The sequence below is a fragment of the Cetorhinus maximus genome, chromosome 12, assembly GCF_964194155.1.
Source record: "Cetorhinus maximus chromosome 12, sCetMax3.hap1.1, whole genome shotgun sequence".
Taxonomy (NCBI): domain Eukaryota; kingdom Metazoa; phylum Chordata; class Chondrichthyes; order Lamniformes; family Cetorhinidae; genus Cetorhinus; species Cetorhinus maximus.
The window spans coordinates 22,484,291-22,498,813 of NC_135890.1; the positions used below are offsets into that span (position 1 = coordinate 22,484,291).

General features: G+C 46.1%; 1 protein-coding gene across 1 annotated transcript; it reads left to right on the forward strand.

Moving 5' to 3' along the window:
• Positions 1 to 995: 995 nt before the first annotated feature.
• Positions 996 to 14,181, forward strand: guca1aa (guanylate cyclase activator 1Aa). Its single transcript, XM_078554689.1, has 4 exons — positions 996 to 1,255; positions 3,816 to 3,965; positions 12,216 to 12,306; positions 13,431 to 14,181. The coding sequence occupies exons 1-4, from the start codon at positions 1,058 to 1,060 to the stop codon at positions 13,556 to 13,558; spliced, it is 567 nt and encodes a 188-aa protein (XP_078410815.1). The 5' UTR covers positions 996 to 1,057; the 3' UTR covers positions 13,559 to 14,181.
• The last annotated feature ends 342 nt before the right edge of the window (positions 14,182 to 14,523 follow it).

The window sequence follows — 14,523 nt, forward strand, 5'->3', positions numbered from 1 at the left end:
TAGGAAGAGCGATTAAAGCATAGTTAAAGATTTCCCCTCGTTACGCCACTATTGATGGCCAGACAATGAAGGATAGAACTCAGGAACATAGTCTTTATACACTTTTTTTATTTACAGAGACACATATTGCACGTCATGCACCTCTAACCAATGACAATACCCATCACCTGAATTAAATTAATCCCCTATTGGTATTCAAGTTAGAACAGTTATGGACAACTATTTTACAGCAAACATCTCACCTGTAAGGGGGAAAAGAGGAGATTGTGGGAGAAGAGCGAAGAGAGTGCCAGCATCAAGAAAAGGGCGAGAGCGAGGTTTAAGGTTATAAAGAACCAAATGCTCCCACAAAGCACTGATGGCATTCCAGCTGCTTATGAAGCTGGGATCACCCTCATTGTTTTGACATTGGTTTGAAAGGTTATTCAGAACAAGGTGAGCAGGACCTGCCCCAACTGATGAGTTCCCCCACTGGCCAGTCAACCATCCAAAGAAGCCTGGAGTATTACACATTCATCTGGATCAACTACTGGATTATCAAGTCTGCCCTGGTGGCTCGCCCAGTCATATTGTATCATTCCAAAGAGAGCTCACATGCTGACTTAAACCCATGGGAGCAGTACTGATATTCAAAACTGAGGTAGACCTGAGGAGATTGCTTTTTAAAGTGAATGTCAATTTGTGGGTGCGACTTGACAGGTCTGAGAAGAAGAAGGGGATGAAAGGAACAAAGAGACAATGCCAGAGCGAAAGAGCGCTTATGAAAGCCAGGGTGAGCTGTCAGGTAAGTGCAGCTGATTAGTGATGATTGCAGTATGTCCTGAAGCAACTGTACCTCAGTGATAATCCAGGCCTGCCTCCCGGTTAGGCAATATGTTTTTATAAATATCTTGAGATCTTAAATCCTTATCAGAGGAGATTAAAGTAGCTAATTGGCCAGAGCTGTACTTAGCCCTCATTTAAATTGGCTAAGAAGTTCAGAAGAGAGACAAACACACCTCAACGTTTCCAAGAGTGTGTGCTCTTGGAGAACCTCAGTTTAGCAGCAACAGCTGTAATGGGAAACTCGCAAGGCACCACAGTGGATGACCTGCAGGCTGTGGAGCTCCACCACTGGTACAAGAAGTTCATGATTGAGTGCCCATCAGGACAGCTGGCTCTGCACGAGTTCAAACAGTTCTTCGGCCTTAAGGGATTGACCCAGGAAGCCGATGCCTACATTGAACAGATGTTTAAGACTTTTGATATGAATAAGGTAAGGAGAGGGAAAGTCAAATTGTTTCAAAAACTTTACCTAATGGAAAGAGGTATCGAAACGTGGGTAATGGGGTGGGGTGGAATAAGGTAGGTATCAGAGGTGAGATGGATGATGGAGAGAGATGAAGTGTGCTGTGCACAGACCAGACATTCACTATGTGAGGGATTGTAATGGTGAATTTGAACCTATTTGTCAGAGTGCAAATACACATTACTACCACATATATTGTTAATGTCTCTGTATTCTCAGTCAACATATTTCAGAATTGCTCTCTGAACTCCTTATATTTATATAGCATCTTTAACAATTTAAAATATCCCAAATTAGACACAAAGAGCTGGATTTTCACTACCAAGGCAGGTAGCTCAAGTTGGGAAATTTCCCAACTAGGCAGACCCGCCTCGGTTTAAAGAACCCCATTAGATCCAATTTTCACTCCAAGGAGGCAGGGGTGGGATAGAGTCAAGCCTGTTGACCCCTGGAGAGGGGTGAGTGCCAAGTCAGTCTGGTTAGAAGGCCCACCTCGGTTCTCTGGCACCAGTCGTTTTAGAAGCTGTTAAGCTCTCTAGCCCTCACCCCCTCTCATCCCACCCCCATGCCCCCTCATATTCCCAAACCACCTCCATGTCAACTCATGCCCCCCAACTCCCATTCATGAAACCCATTTGAATCTTTTACATCTCCTCAAGTGGTTAATCTGTTATAAAAACAAACGTTTATTCAGGAGCTACATCTGAAATCCTTTAATAGACTTTAAACTGTCAACAAATTGTGAATTCAGAAACCCCTGCTGCGAGAATTATATCATTTAAAACTCAGCCAAGCAATAATAATTATATAATAACAGCCCTAAGGAAATGTCAACAAAGATCTCCAATGAAACTATGGAACATGTGGTAATTTTTTTTTCGAACCTACACCAGATTGCTTGTCAATCAAAGCAGTTCAGCAGGTGCTGTTTTTTTAAAATTCTCGCTGACAGCTTAGGCCTGTTTTTTTCAAGTTTAAAGAGCAGGGGATTAAAAAAAAATTTTAACAGACCTTATCCACACTTCAAGAGGATTTACATTTATTCCATAAATTTGTGACTTCCTCAACTGTGGGTAAAGGCCCTTGGAACAGCCAAAATGTGGTCTGTTTGAAGTCAGCACTTAGTTCAAATAGATCGGTTGAGTTTGCATTTTCAGCCTGTGTGAATCACCCTCTGACCCTTACACAACCAGCTAACATTGGATCTGTTGGAAATGGGCGTGGGACTTCCGCATCTGGTCTAATCCCAAATCACATAAGACAATATTAGGCCAGATGGTCAAAAGCTTGGTCATACAGTAGGATTTCAAGAGTGTCTTAAAGGAGGAAAGCAAGTGGAAGAGGCTTAGGTAGGGAACTCCAGAGTTTAGGGTCTACACAGCTGAAGACATGGCCAGCAATGGTAGAGCAATTAAAATTGGGAATGCTTAGGAGGTCAGAATGAGATATCTTGGAGGGTTGTGGGACTGAAGGAGATTAGGGGCAAGAGTATGGCAGATTTGAAAACAATAGTGAGAATTTTAAAATTGAAGCATTACTTGATCAGGAACCAATGTAGGTTGGTGAACACAGAGTTGTTAGGTGAACAAGACTTGGTATGAGAAAGATCGCGGCAGCAGAGTTTTAGATGACCTCAAGCTTACTGAGGGTAGAATGTTAGAAGCCAACCACAAGTGTGTTGAAATAGTCAAGTCTAGAGGTAGCAAAGGCATGAATGACAATTTCAGCAACAGATGAACTGAGGCAGGGGCAAAATCGGGCAATATAATGGAGGCAGAAATAAGTGATCTTAGTGATGACACAAATATGCTGTTGGATGCTTACCTAGGGGTCAAAAATGACACCAAGATTGCAAACAGGACACTAAATGAAGGGTTATGGTTTACAATGCAGGGCACCAGGCACAGCAATGGGGCCGCCAAGATCTTGGTTTAATGTTCCTTCCCAGCAAAGGGTTCATGAAGCCTGTTAGCTCAACACAGAGTATTCATTAATCCTTGGGTTTTTGCCATTCTGTAAGATTCAGCTCCACGGAGTGAGGCACAGTTGCAAACACCAAAAATATCATTTAGGGACTGAAGTAAAATACTGTTGGATGGATGGGTAGCTGAACATCCAAATTTGCTGTATAGAGGTGAGGCAGAACTGCGGAAATTATATCTGGAGGCTGAATTAAGAAGCCCCTATAATTTAGGGAGCATCCACATGGGATCCAGATACAGTGGTGCTTAGCTTTACATGGCAGTTTCAGTAGCCTTGTTTTCGGGGCACAGTCTCAGCCTGCCCAAAAATAGGGCACTTACCATTGCAAGGGAGAAATTCTGGCAATTCCACCCTTCCATCAACCCTTTTCCCCGGCCAAACATTGAACACTGGCATTTCTGGGGTCTTTGGGGGTTGGGGCTCTGAAGGTACGCCTCCACATCACCAAAGGCCCACTTCTGGAACACCTTCCCTGAACTTTGCTGGAATCATGCTGGGGAACTTAGGGCAGTACGCCTGAACACTTTCTGTTTGCTGGTTGCAGGATGGATACATTGACTTCTTGGAATATGTGGCTGCCCTTAGTTTAGTTCTTCGAGGTAAAATGGAACAGAAACTGCGCTGGTACTTCAAGCTCTATGACGTGGATGGCAATGGCTGCATTGACAGGCATGAACTGCTCCACATAATTAAGGTAAGAAGTCATTTCCAGGAAGATTTTCACAAGTGAACACATTCCTACATTAAGATTGCAGGAGGCAGTGAGAATGGCTGACTCCTGATCCTATGATGTGAACCAACAATTGGATTACATAGAATATACATCACAGAAATAGGCCATTGGGGCCAATGAGTCTGTGGAGTTTATACTTGACAAGAGTCTCTTCTCATTCTATCCATCCCATCTCACCCTTTCAACATATCTTTCTATTCATTTTTCTCTCATACACTTTCTAGTTTCCTTTTGAAAATATCTGAGTTGTTTGCCTCAGCCATTTGCTGTGGTAGCAGGTTCTGAAGTCTAACCACTCACTGAATAAAGAAAATACTCTATATTTCCCTGTTAGATTTATGAGTGACCATCTTGTATTTATGGCCCCTAGTTTCACTTTGCGGCAATTTTTATTTAGATGATCTTTTCTCCTTCCCGCTCCGTTTGTGGAACTGAGCTCAGATCTAGAGGAGTTGATAAAATTAACAAGTGACAGTGGAGATTGGAAGAAATATTTTTCCTCAATGAAGTAGGAGATGTGGTATTGTATCAGCTTGTCTCAGTTGATAGTATTCTCCCTCTCTCAGTGAGAAGGTTGCAGATTCAAACCCCTTTCCAGGATATGAGCTCATAATCTATGCTGGCGCTCCAGTGCTGCACTCAGGGAATGCTGGATGGTCAGGGGTGCTATTATTAGGGTGCTATTTATACATTAAAACTGTGGCCTTCTCTCTTGATCAAATGGACACCAATGATCCCATGCACTATTGGAGGAGAAATGGGGCGATCTCCCAGTGTCCTGGCCAATATCCTTCCCTCAGCCATCTGGCTATTTGAGATTACTGGTGCAGAAGGGCTGCCACATTTGCCTATAAAACAACAGAGACTGTGCTAGTGTAATGATTGCACAATCTAGTGTAGGTACACCCACAGAGCTGTAGGATGGGAGTTCCAGGATTTTGACACAACAGCAGTGAAGGAACGGTGATATAGCTCCAAGTCAGGATAGTGTGTGGCTTGGAGAGGAACTTGCAAGTCATGGTGTTCCCATGCATTTGCAGCCCTTGCTCTTCTAGGTGTTAAGAGATCATGGCATTGGAAGGTGCTGGTAAAACTGCCTTGATGAGTTGCTGCAGTGCATCTTGTAGATGGTACACACTGCTGCGACTGTGCATTGCGGGGGGAGCAAATGAATATTTAAGGTGGTGGATGGGGTGCCAATCAAGCAGGCTGCATTGTCCTGGATAGTGTCGAGCTTCTTGAGTGTTGTTGGAGCTACACTCAACCAGGCAAGTGAAAAATATTCCATTGCACCCCTGACTTGTGATTTGTAGTTGGTGGACAGGCTTTGGGAGTCAGGAGGTGAGTTACTTGCCACAGAATTCTCAGCCTCTGACCTGCCCTTGTAGCCACAGTAATTTATATGGCCGGTCCAGTTCAGTTTCTGGTCAATGGCAATCCCCAGAATGTTGATAGTGGGGAATCAGCAATAGTAATGCCATTGAATGTCAGTGGAAGGTGGTTAGATTCTCTCATGTTGGAGATGGTCATTGCTTGGCACTTGTGTGGCATGAATGTTACTTGCCACTTATCAGCCCAAGCCTGAATGTTGTACAGGTCTTCCTGCATATGGACACGGACTGCTTGAGGATCGTGACTGGGGCTGAACATTGTGCAATCATCAACAAGCATCCCCACTTCTGACCTTATGATGGAGGAAAGGTCATTAATGAAGCAGCTGAGGATGGTTATGCCTCAGACACTAACCTGAGGAACTCCTGCAGCGATGTCCTGGGACTGAGATGATTGACCTCCAACAACCATCTTCCTTTGTGCTAGGTATGACTCCAACCAGCGGAGAGTTGTCCCCCTGATTTCCATTGACTCCAGTTTTGCTAGGGCTCCTTGATGCCACACTCAATCAAATGCTGCCTTGATGTCAAGGGCAGTCACTCTAATCTTTTGAGCTCTTTTATCCATGTTTGAACCAAGGCTGTAATTAGATCAGGAACTGAGTGGCCCCAGCAGAACCCAAACTAAGCAGTAGTGAACAGGTTATTGCTGTGCAAGTGCCACTTGATAGCACTGTCAATGACCCCTTTCATCACTTTGCTGATAATAGAGAGTAAACTGATGATGGTAATTGGCTAGGTTGGATTTGTCCCGCTTTTTGTGGGTAAGACATACCTGGGCAATTTACCAGATTGCTGGGTTGATGCCAGTGTTGTTGGCATACTGGAACAGCTTGGCTAGGGGTGCAGATGGTTCTAGAACTCAAGTCTTCATTGCTATCACTGGAATGTTGTTAGTACTCTTAACCTTTGCAACACCCAGTGCCTTCAGCCTTTTCGTCGTATCACGTGGAGTGAATTGAATTAGCTGAAGACTGGCATCTGTGATGCTGAGGACCTCAGGAGGAGACTGATGTGGATCATCTACTTGGTACTTTTGGCTGAAGATTGTTGAAAATGCTTTAGCCTTGTCTTTTGCACTGATGTGCTGGGTTCTCCCATCATTGAGGATGGAGATATTTGTGTAGCCTCCTCCTTCTGTTAGTTGTTTAATTGTCCACCGCCATTCACAACTGGATGTGGCAGGACTGCAGAGCTTAAATCTAATCTGTTGGCTGTGGGGTCGATTAGCTCTGTCTGTTGCATGCTGCTTCCGTTCTTTGGCATGCAAGTTGACACCTCATTTTTAGGTATGCTTGGTCCTGCTCCTGGCATGCCCTCCTGCCTTCACTGAACCAGGTTGATCCCTCAACTTGATTGTAATGGTAAGGTGGGGGATATGCCAGGCCATGGGATAACAGATTGTGGCTGAGTACAATTCTGCTGCTGCTGATGACCCACAGCACCTCATGGATGCCTAGATTTGAGTTGCTAGATCTGTTCGAAATCTATCCCATTTAGCATGGTGGTAGTGCCACATAACATGGTGGAAGATATCCTCAATGTGAAGATGGGACTTAGTCTCCACAAGGACTGTGCAGTGGTCACTCTTATCAATACTATCATGGACAGGCTCAACTGTGATGGGTGGAATATTGAGGACAAGGTTAAATAGGTTTTTCCCTCTTGTTGGTTCCCTAACCACCTGCCACAGACCCGGCCTAGCAGCTATGTCCTTTAGCACTCAGCCATCTCGGTCAGTAGCAGTACTACTGAGCCACTCTTGGTGATGGATATTGAAGTCCCCCACCCAGAGTACATTCTGTGACCTTGCCACCCTTAGTGCTTCTTCCAATTGGTGTTCAACATGGAGGAGTACTGATTCATTAGCTGAAGGGGAGGGAGGCGGGGACGGGAGTGGTAGGTGGTAATCAGCCACTCATTGTTTGAAGCACTTTGAGATGTTTTGGCAATTGCAATGTGCCAAATGAATGGCAGGGTTGTATTATAATAGGTTCCCAGATAAATCAGTTAATGCTAAGGAAATGACACCTTTAATAAACAGGGTGAATACATGATTGGCAAAAGGATTGAGGATTAAATAGAGATATAAATGATAGGATTGTGTGTGATGGTACCTGAAATGCAGAAACCCTGTAACAGGTCAGGGAAGGGAACTGGTTAACAGTGGACAAAGAGGAACATAGATTGGACAGATATATCTGAAGACCAGGGCTAGAATTTTACGAATGATCAGGCATATGCCCAACCCGAAATCGCATGAAATTGCGCGAGAAGATGTCGGATGTGCATCCCAACATCTTAGCGCTCGCGTGCAACATTACGGTTAGTGGGCTCCTGCACGCACCTGCCGACAATTAAACGGGCAGTTAAGCCCATTAACAACCCAACTGATCCTAATTTTACGTTGTCCACACAATTTAGCGCTTGTCACACAGGCAGCGCCAATCTGCTTTTTTGCCATTTCTCATCCAAGGGCAGGATAAAAGGGAACCAGATCATTGGCTGTATGAGTTGTTAGGAGTTCAGGTGAAAGTTTGCTGATGCTTTAGCGCTGAGATTTCATACCTTTTCCTGTGGTTTCTGCTAAAGTCTGCTTTGTTAGCTTTGTTTTGAGGACTCTTTTGTTTGTCAACTCTCTTGGGGGATTTCTGCTGAATGCAGCCTTCAGTGCACAAGACAGTGCCACCTGCATTTCAGCAGATGGGGATTGTTTACTCTGCTGGTGGAACCTCTTCTGAAGAGGAAGAGAGGGACAGGAGGGAGAGGGGGCCAGGTGTCTGCAGGCAGCATCCCTGGCAGTGACCTGTGGGAGGAGAGGCGCAGGCACAGGGGGTGCAGGGCCAGCAGAGAGAGCAAGGCAGAAGGCACCACAGAGGACACCATTATCCTGCTGCCAGAGTGTACAGGCAGCAATCCAACTAACTCAACATGTCTGAGGTCCAGAGCCGCAGGAAGCTCTGCCTCTCTAGGGACACTACGCATCCATATGCCAGATGATTGTGCCAGAGATCGCCTCCAACTGTGTGAGCGGGCACCCAATGCCAATGGTTTTAAAGGTCACAGTAGCCCTCAATTTTTTTCGCATCCGGATCTTTCCAGGGGTCAGTGGCGGATCTGCGTGGAGTGTCCCAATCAGCTGTCCACAGTTGCGTCAAGCTGGTCACTGACACTCTTTTCAGACGGATCATGACCATCATTCATTACCGGATGGACAAAGCCAGCCAGGCTGAGCGAGCCAGAGGCTTTGCAGCAATTTCTGGGTTCCCCCGCATCCTCAGCGCCATAGACTGAACTCATGTGGCCATCAAGACGCCAGCGGGTCAGCCGGCTGCTTTCGTGAATAGAAAGAGCTTTCACTCCAAGAACGTGCAGGTAGTATGTGACTGCAAGACTCAGATTCTGCAGGTCTGTGCAAGATACCCTGGCATCTCTCATGATACATACATCCTCTGACACTCCTGGGTGCCAAGGCTGTTCGTGGCTGTGGCTTGGCTGGATGGCTGGCTGCTGGGTGACAAAGGCTATCCCTTGAATAGGTAGCTCATGACACCACTCCAGCACCCAAGGACAAGAGGCAGAAGAGAGGTACAACAGAAGTCATGCCTCCACAAGGGCGGTGGTAGAGAGGACAATTGGGCTGCTGAAGATGAGGTTCCGCTGCCTGGACCATCAGGGGGTACACTGCAATATCCTCCAGAGTGCATGTCGCTTATAGTCATTGTCTGCTGCGCTCTGCATAATCTGGCACTGTCAAGGGGGAGCCCACTGGAGGATGAGGACAGTGAAGCAGCTCCACAGGCCTCAGAGGATGACTCTACTGATGGATCTGATGAGAAGGCCAGGCAGGCACAGGGTGAGGACATGGAGGCAGACTTGAGGAACCTTCAGGGAGGCAGGGACATCAGGGAGGCCTTGATTCAATGCAATTTCAGCTAGGCTGCCAAGGCATGGCTTCGCTCTCACGGCAAGTGCACCGCCTCCTTCACACCCATTTCTGCAGAGGAAACCCCCTGAGGCCAATGTCACTTCACAGCCTCTGTCATAAAGTTTGCTGCCCCTGCCGTCTATCATGAGGCACCGATGAGGTCCGCACCTGTGGAGAACATGAAGGACAACTCAGGGTATTGGGACAAATTCTAGATTTATATCTTTTCCAGAGTTGCAAAAAAGGAACATAACATAATTTTGTTGCTACTGTCACACAAAAACAATACATAACACTGATGAAATGAAAAAATGTCACCTGTGAAAACCCCATCCTGTGCTGACAGTGTCTTAAGCTTACACAGCAAGTGCTGTGTCCTGATAACCCACCCCCCACCCCCACTGTCACTGGCAGCGGCATTGGAGGCAAATTGCTGACTCTGCTGCCGATTCGGCTCTGATGATCTTGGAGGTCATCCTCTGGCCGGCAGGGCCTGAGCAGGCTCTGCCTGGGAGTGTGCGACCAGCGACATGGCTGGGTACTGCTCAGTCGTCGTAGCCTCATTAGATGTTATGGTTACTGGTAGCGGGGGCGGAGCAGCTACTGCCCTCATCCAGAGCACTGTGAGAGGAGCCCACAGAGACAACAGGCAGCTCATCCACCAGCGTGAGGTACGTCTGGACCTCCCTGCTCACCATTGATGGACAGGCACCTTGCATAGAGACTAAGTGCCTCACTCATCTCTCGCACTGGCAGTGACCTCCTGAGGTCACTGGCAGTGTGTGGGCTTGCAGGTCCGAGCGCAACCCCAGGAACCCCTTATTCTGTTCCTGGAGCTGCCTCTCCATGAGAGTTGCCACTCTCTCAATGGAGGAGGCAGTGCACTCGGTGCTCAGGGTCAACGCGGTGATCAAGCTCCTCATGGGTTCCTCCATGACAAAGACCATGGCACGCAGACCCTCAGGGTTGTCCGCTAGATCTTTCCGCACATCCCGCTGGACATCCAGAATCTGCCGCCTGATGGATGACTCCAGGGGCTCATCATCTACCACGGACTCAGCATCGTCCTGTCTACAGTAGTCCTCCAACATCTGGCACCCTAGGCCTCCGCCAGCTCCTCATGCAAGTGTACTGGGCCCTCCCAACAGTGCACTCCCATCTGAGCTGAAAAACCAACATGCTTGTATCTGCACAGGTGCCTGGTAGCGAGAGAGGACATGATATTGGTGGATCTGTCTGTGGCTCCTCTTCAGGAGTCAAGGGAGGGTCCTTGGGCTCCCGGCAGCCTCTGGAGGATGGCTCATCTGAGGGAGGAAGACAATATGTCAGTATTAACAATCATCCCATAGTCAATGTGCATCTTAGGCGGGCAGTTGAGACTATGGACAACCGCATCATGGTGGCATCGTGATTGCTGGAACGCTGGGAACTCTTGCTTAGAAGTCTTCATTTGAGATGAGACGACCTTACATTGTTTGCACTCTCTACCAGTCTTACACCTGCCCACTGGACTCTTATCTTCCTCTGACACCCCTGCCTTCCTGCGACCTGAGGACCTTGCTCCTTGCTGCCATTCTAACTTGAGGGCGTCCATCTCAAATTTGATCAGTATGAGCAGGTTGGCCACCCCATCACCCAAAGATCTGTGCTCCACAGCATTATTGCTTCTCTTCTGTTTGGAACAAAGTGCATTCATTAATCCGCCCTCTACCTCAACACCATACCAACCTTGCCACCACTAGAGTACGCAGGCACTTGTCTGAGAACCGGGGTGGGTGGAGGGGCAGAGTGCCCACTAGCATTGCCCTCCTGCCTTGCTTGCCCAATGGGTGCTGAGGCCAGAACTCCTGCAAATTTCAAAATTCTCTCCAAGACAGCTCCCTGAGGCTCCTCAAAACCTCCTGGCAGCTTTCAGGGAGCTGGCTCTGCAGTTTTTAAATGCCCCGCTGGGTCCCCAGTGGATCCGGTGCTCGCCTCGCTCCCGCACCTGCTGCCATCGCATTGCCAATGCCTGGGCACATTCACATTGGCTGGTCCTTAATTGAAAATTGTGTTCGGGGTCCAATCGCGGCTGGAAGTAGAAATCACAGCTGCTTTCAGGCCTGCCAATCAAGCGCACCCGACAAGCACAAAATTCAGGCCCGGGGGGTACTTTTGTTTAGGAATGAACACGAGTGAGGATGTAGATAAGAAAGTAGATCGTATATAATCCATAAAAGGAATTAGTTTTGTGGGCTGAATGGCCTCTTCTCATCTCATGCTTTGTTATATCAATTAATGAGTGTTTGTCCATTGAAGAGGTTATGAGCTGTGGAAATGGCTCATCTGTAACGACTCTCTGAAGGATGTATATTATCTTGATTGATTAGCAAGATTAGTACAGGAGGCCTTTCGGCCCATCATGAATGTGCCAGTGCTAGCTCTTCCACTGGGACTGTCCATTCTAATTTCACTCCCTGCTCATTCCAAATTTTCTTTCCTTTTCAAGTCCTTGTCTAATTCCTCTAAAATTCTCTAAATGAGTCTCTGCCTCGACATTCACTTGTGGTAAAACAATCCATGTTATAATCAACCTCTACGAGAAAACATTTCTTCCAAATTCCACCCTTCATTCTTCCAGTGATAATCCTCAGTCTGTGCCCTCTTGTTATGACTTTCCACCTATTGGGAGCAACCTTCCACTATTTATCCTCTCAAGACCTTTTTTTGAAGCCCTTTTTTGAATTAGGCAACTCCTGACCCTACCTCAAGTTAACCTTCTCTATTTCAGTGAAGAAGCTTCTATTTTCAAGTCTTTCTTAATAACTACAATCTCTCGCTTCTGGTATCTGTCTTTCACTTAATGCCATCTCTGTAGATCACTGATTTGTATGTTGTAACTTTGTCTCCCAGGCTATCCGTGTCATTAATGGTTGTGAACAGGACATGCCAGCGGAAGAGTACACAAATCAAGTCTTTGACAGTATTGATGTCAACGGAGATGGTGAGTAGGTTTTCCTTTTTATTTTCAGCCTTTTCTGACCCAAACTCCTCCTGAATTCATGGACTCCTTGCTTGAGTAGAACTCCACAAGCACTGATTGTCCATTAGGCCCAAGCATCATCTTTTCATGTGTGAGCCTGAATCATGATTATTGACATAGTTACTTGACTGTTTGAGACATTGCAGTGAGCCTGGCCCTGTTATTCACCTGACTGGCAGATGGACTCCTCCAGCAGTTGTTGCTAGACAGAAATCAGGAGTGGGAACCAGGATGCTGACAGCAAATCCAGCACTTCTGTCTCTATGCCAACTGAGGTCAACCAACCCATCGAGACTAAGGATCAGACCTGATCCACGTGGCTCACCTTGATTCAGAAGATTGTGCATTCAAATCCCAGTCCGGAGATTTGACCACAAAATCTAGGCTGACGTTTTAGTGCAGTGCTGAGGGAGTGCTGCACTGTCAGAGGTGCAGTTTTTTGGATGAGCTGTTAAACCCCGCTGTGTTCTTGGGTGGAACATAAAAGATCCCATGCACTATATCAAAAAAGAGCATGGGATTTCTCCCCAGTGTCCTGGCCAATCTTCATCCCTCAACCAACATCACATTATCTGGTAATTTTTTTGGGAGCCTGCCAGGCACAAAATGGCTGCTCCGTTTCCCACATTACAACAGTAACTGCAATTCAATGGTACTTCATTGTCTAGAAATGCTTTGGGATGACTTGTGAAAGGCAGCTTATATATATGTAAGCCAATTTTACTTGCTTCGCCATTAGTGGCTAGGCTTTCAGCTGTCTAGGCCCTAAACCCTGGAATTCTCCCCCTAAACCTCTCGGAATCTCTACCTGTCTCTAAGGAGTTCCCTTAAACCTACCTCTTTAATCCAGCTATTGGTCATCTGCTGTATAAATCACCTTATATAGTGCAGTGCCAAATTTTGCTTTATAGTTTTCTGTAAGTGACTTTATTTCATTAAGGCTGCTATATAAACATAAGTTGTTGTTGAAGTCTTCATTTCTTCTTCATTGGCCAAGTTAAATCATTTGTTTCCTCCCAGTTTGCCTACACCTTTCATTATCTGCAGACCTGAATTATATTCCCTTTGGCAATGTTTGTTTGCAGGGGAACTTTCTCTTGAAGAGTTTGTTGAAGGAGCCAAGAAAAACAAAGGGTTTTGTGACTTGATGATGAATACTCTCGACCTCACTCATATTTTTACGATGATTCATAACCGAAGACACAGTGTTTAAAATGGAGGAGATGAACAGAATACCAGACAAGCATCAAATTATCATCCAGAAACTATTATCTGGACACAGGGAAAAAGCACACACAGAGTATCACAGAATTACACTTGAGCTTCACTCTTAATTCATAATTGGACTTGGAATAAAAACCACTTACTTCAGCACTGGAGAAATGATTATTCTTCAGAATTAAAAATCATTCTGTTAACCTCATGCACAACCTCCATCTGGAAAGAAGAACCTGAGTACAGTTTGCTTTGTGACACGAACATTGAGGAGGTAACTTTGCAGGGTGACCTTGTTTGGAGCTATGGGTCTGCTGGCTGACAGAAGCAGTGCCTCCATCCTTGACCATCAGTAAGGGTGATAGGATGAAAGGACATTGTGGAATTGGAGCTCAGTCAGAGCAGTTGAATCATGGAATAGATGGCTATGTATAATGCTTCAACCCTATCCTGTTCGACACAAATCACTTCTGTGTTTGCAAAATTGTTATCCCCTTGACTATACAGCAGTACCACCCATTATCACCTTGACTATACAGCAATTCCATCCGTAAAGTTAGGCATACTCCAGTTTGGAGAGTGAGGGAAGGACCCTTATATCAGTACCTCACGCAGATACACGCACACACTGTATGTGGCTTATTTCTGTAGAGTGAAGTACAGGATTTATTATAAGACCATAAGACCATAAGACATAGGAGCAGAAATTAGGCCAATCGGCCCATCGAGTCTGCTCCGCCATTCAATCATGGCTGATAAGTTTCTCAACCCCATTCTCCCGCCTTCTCCCCGTAACCTTTGATCCCCTTACCAATCAAGAACCTATCTATCTCGGTCTTAAATACACTCAATGACCTGGCCTCCACAGCCTTCTGTGGCAATGAATTCCATAGATTCACCACTCTCTGGCTAAAGAAGTTTCTCCTCATCTCTGTTCTAAAAGGTCTTCCCTTTACTCTGAGG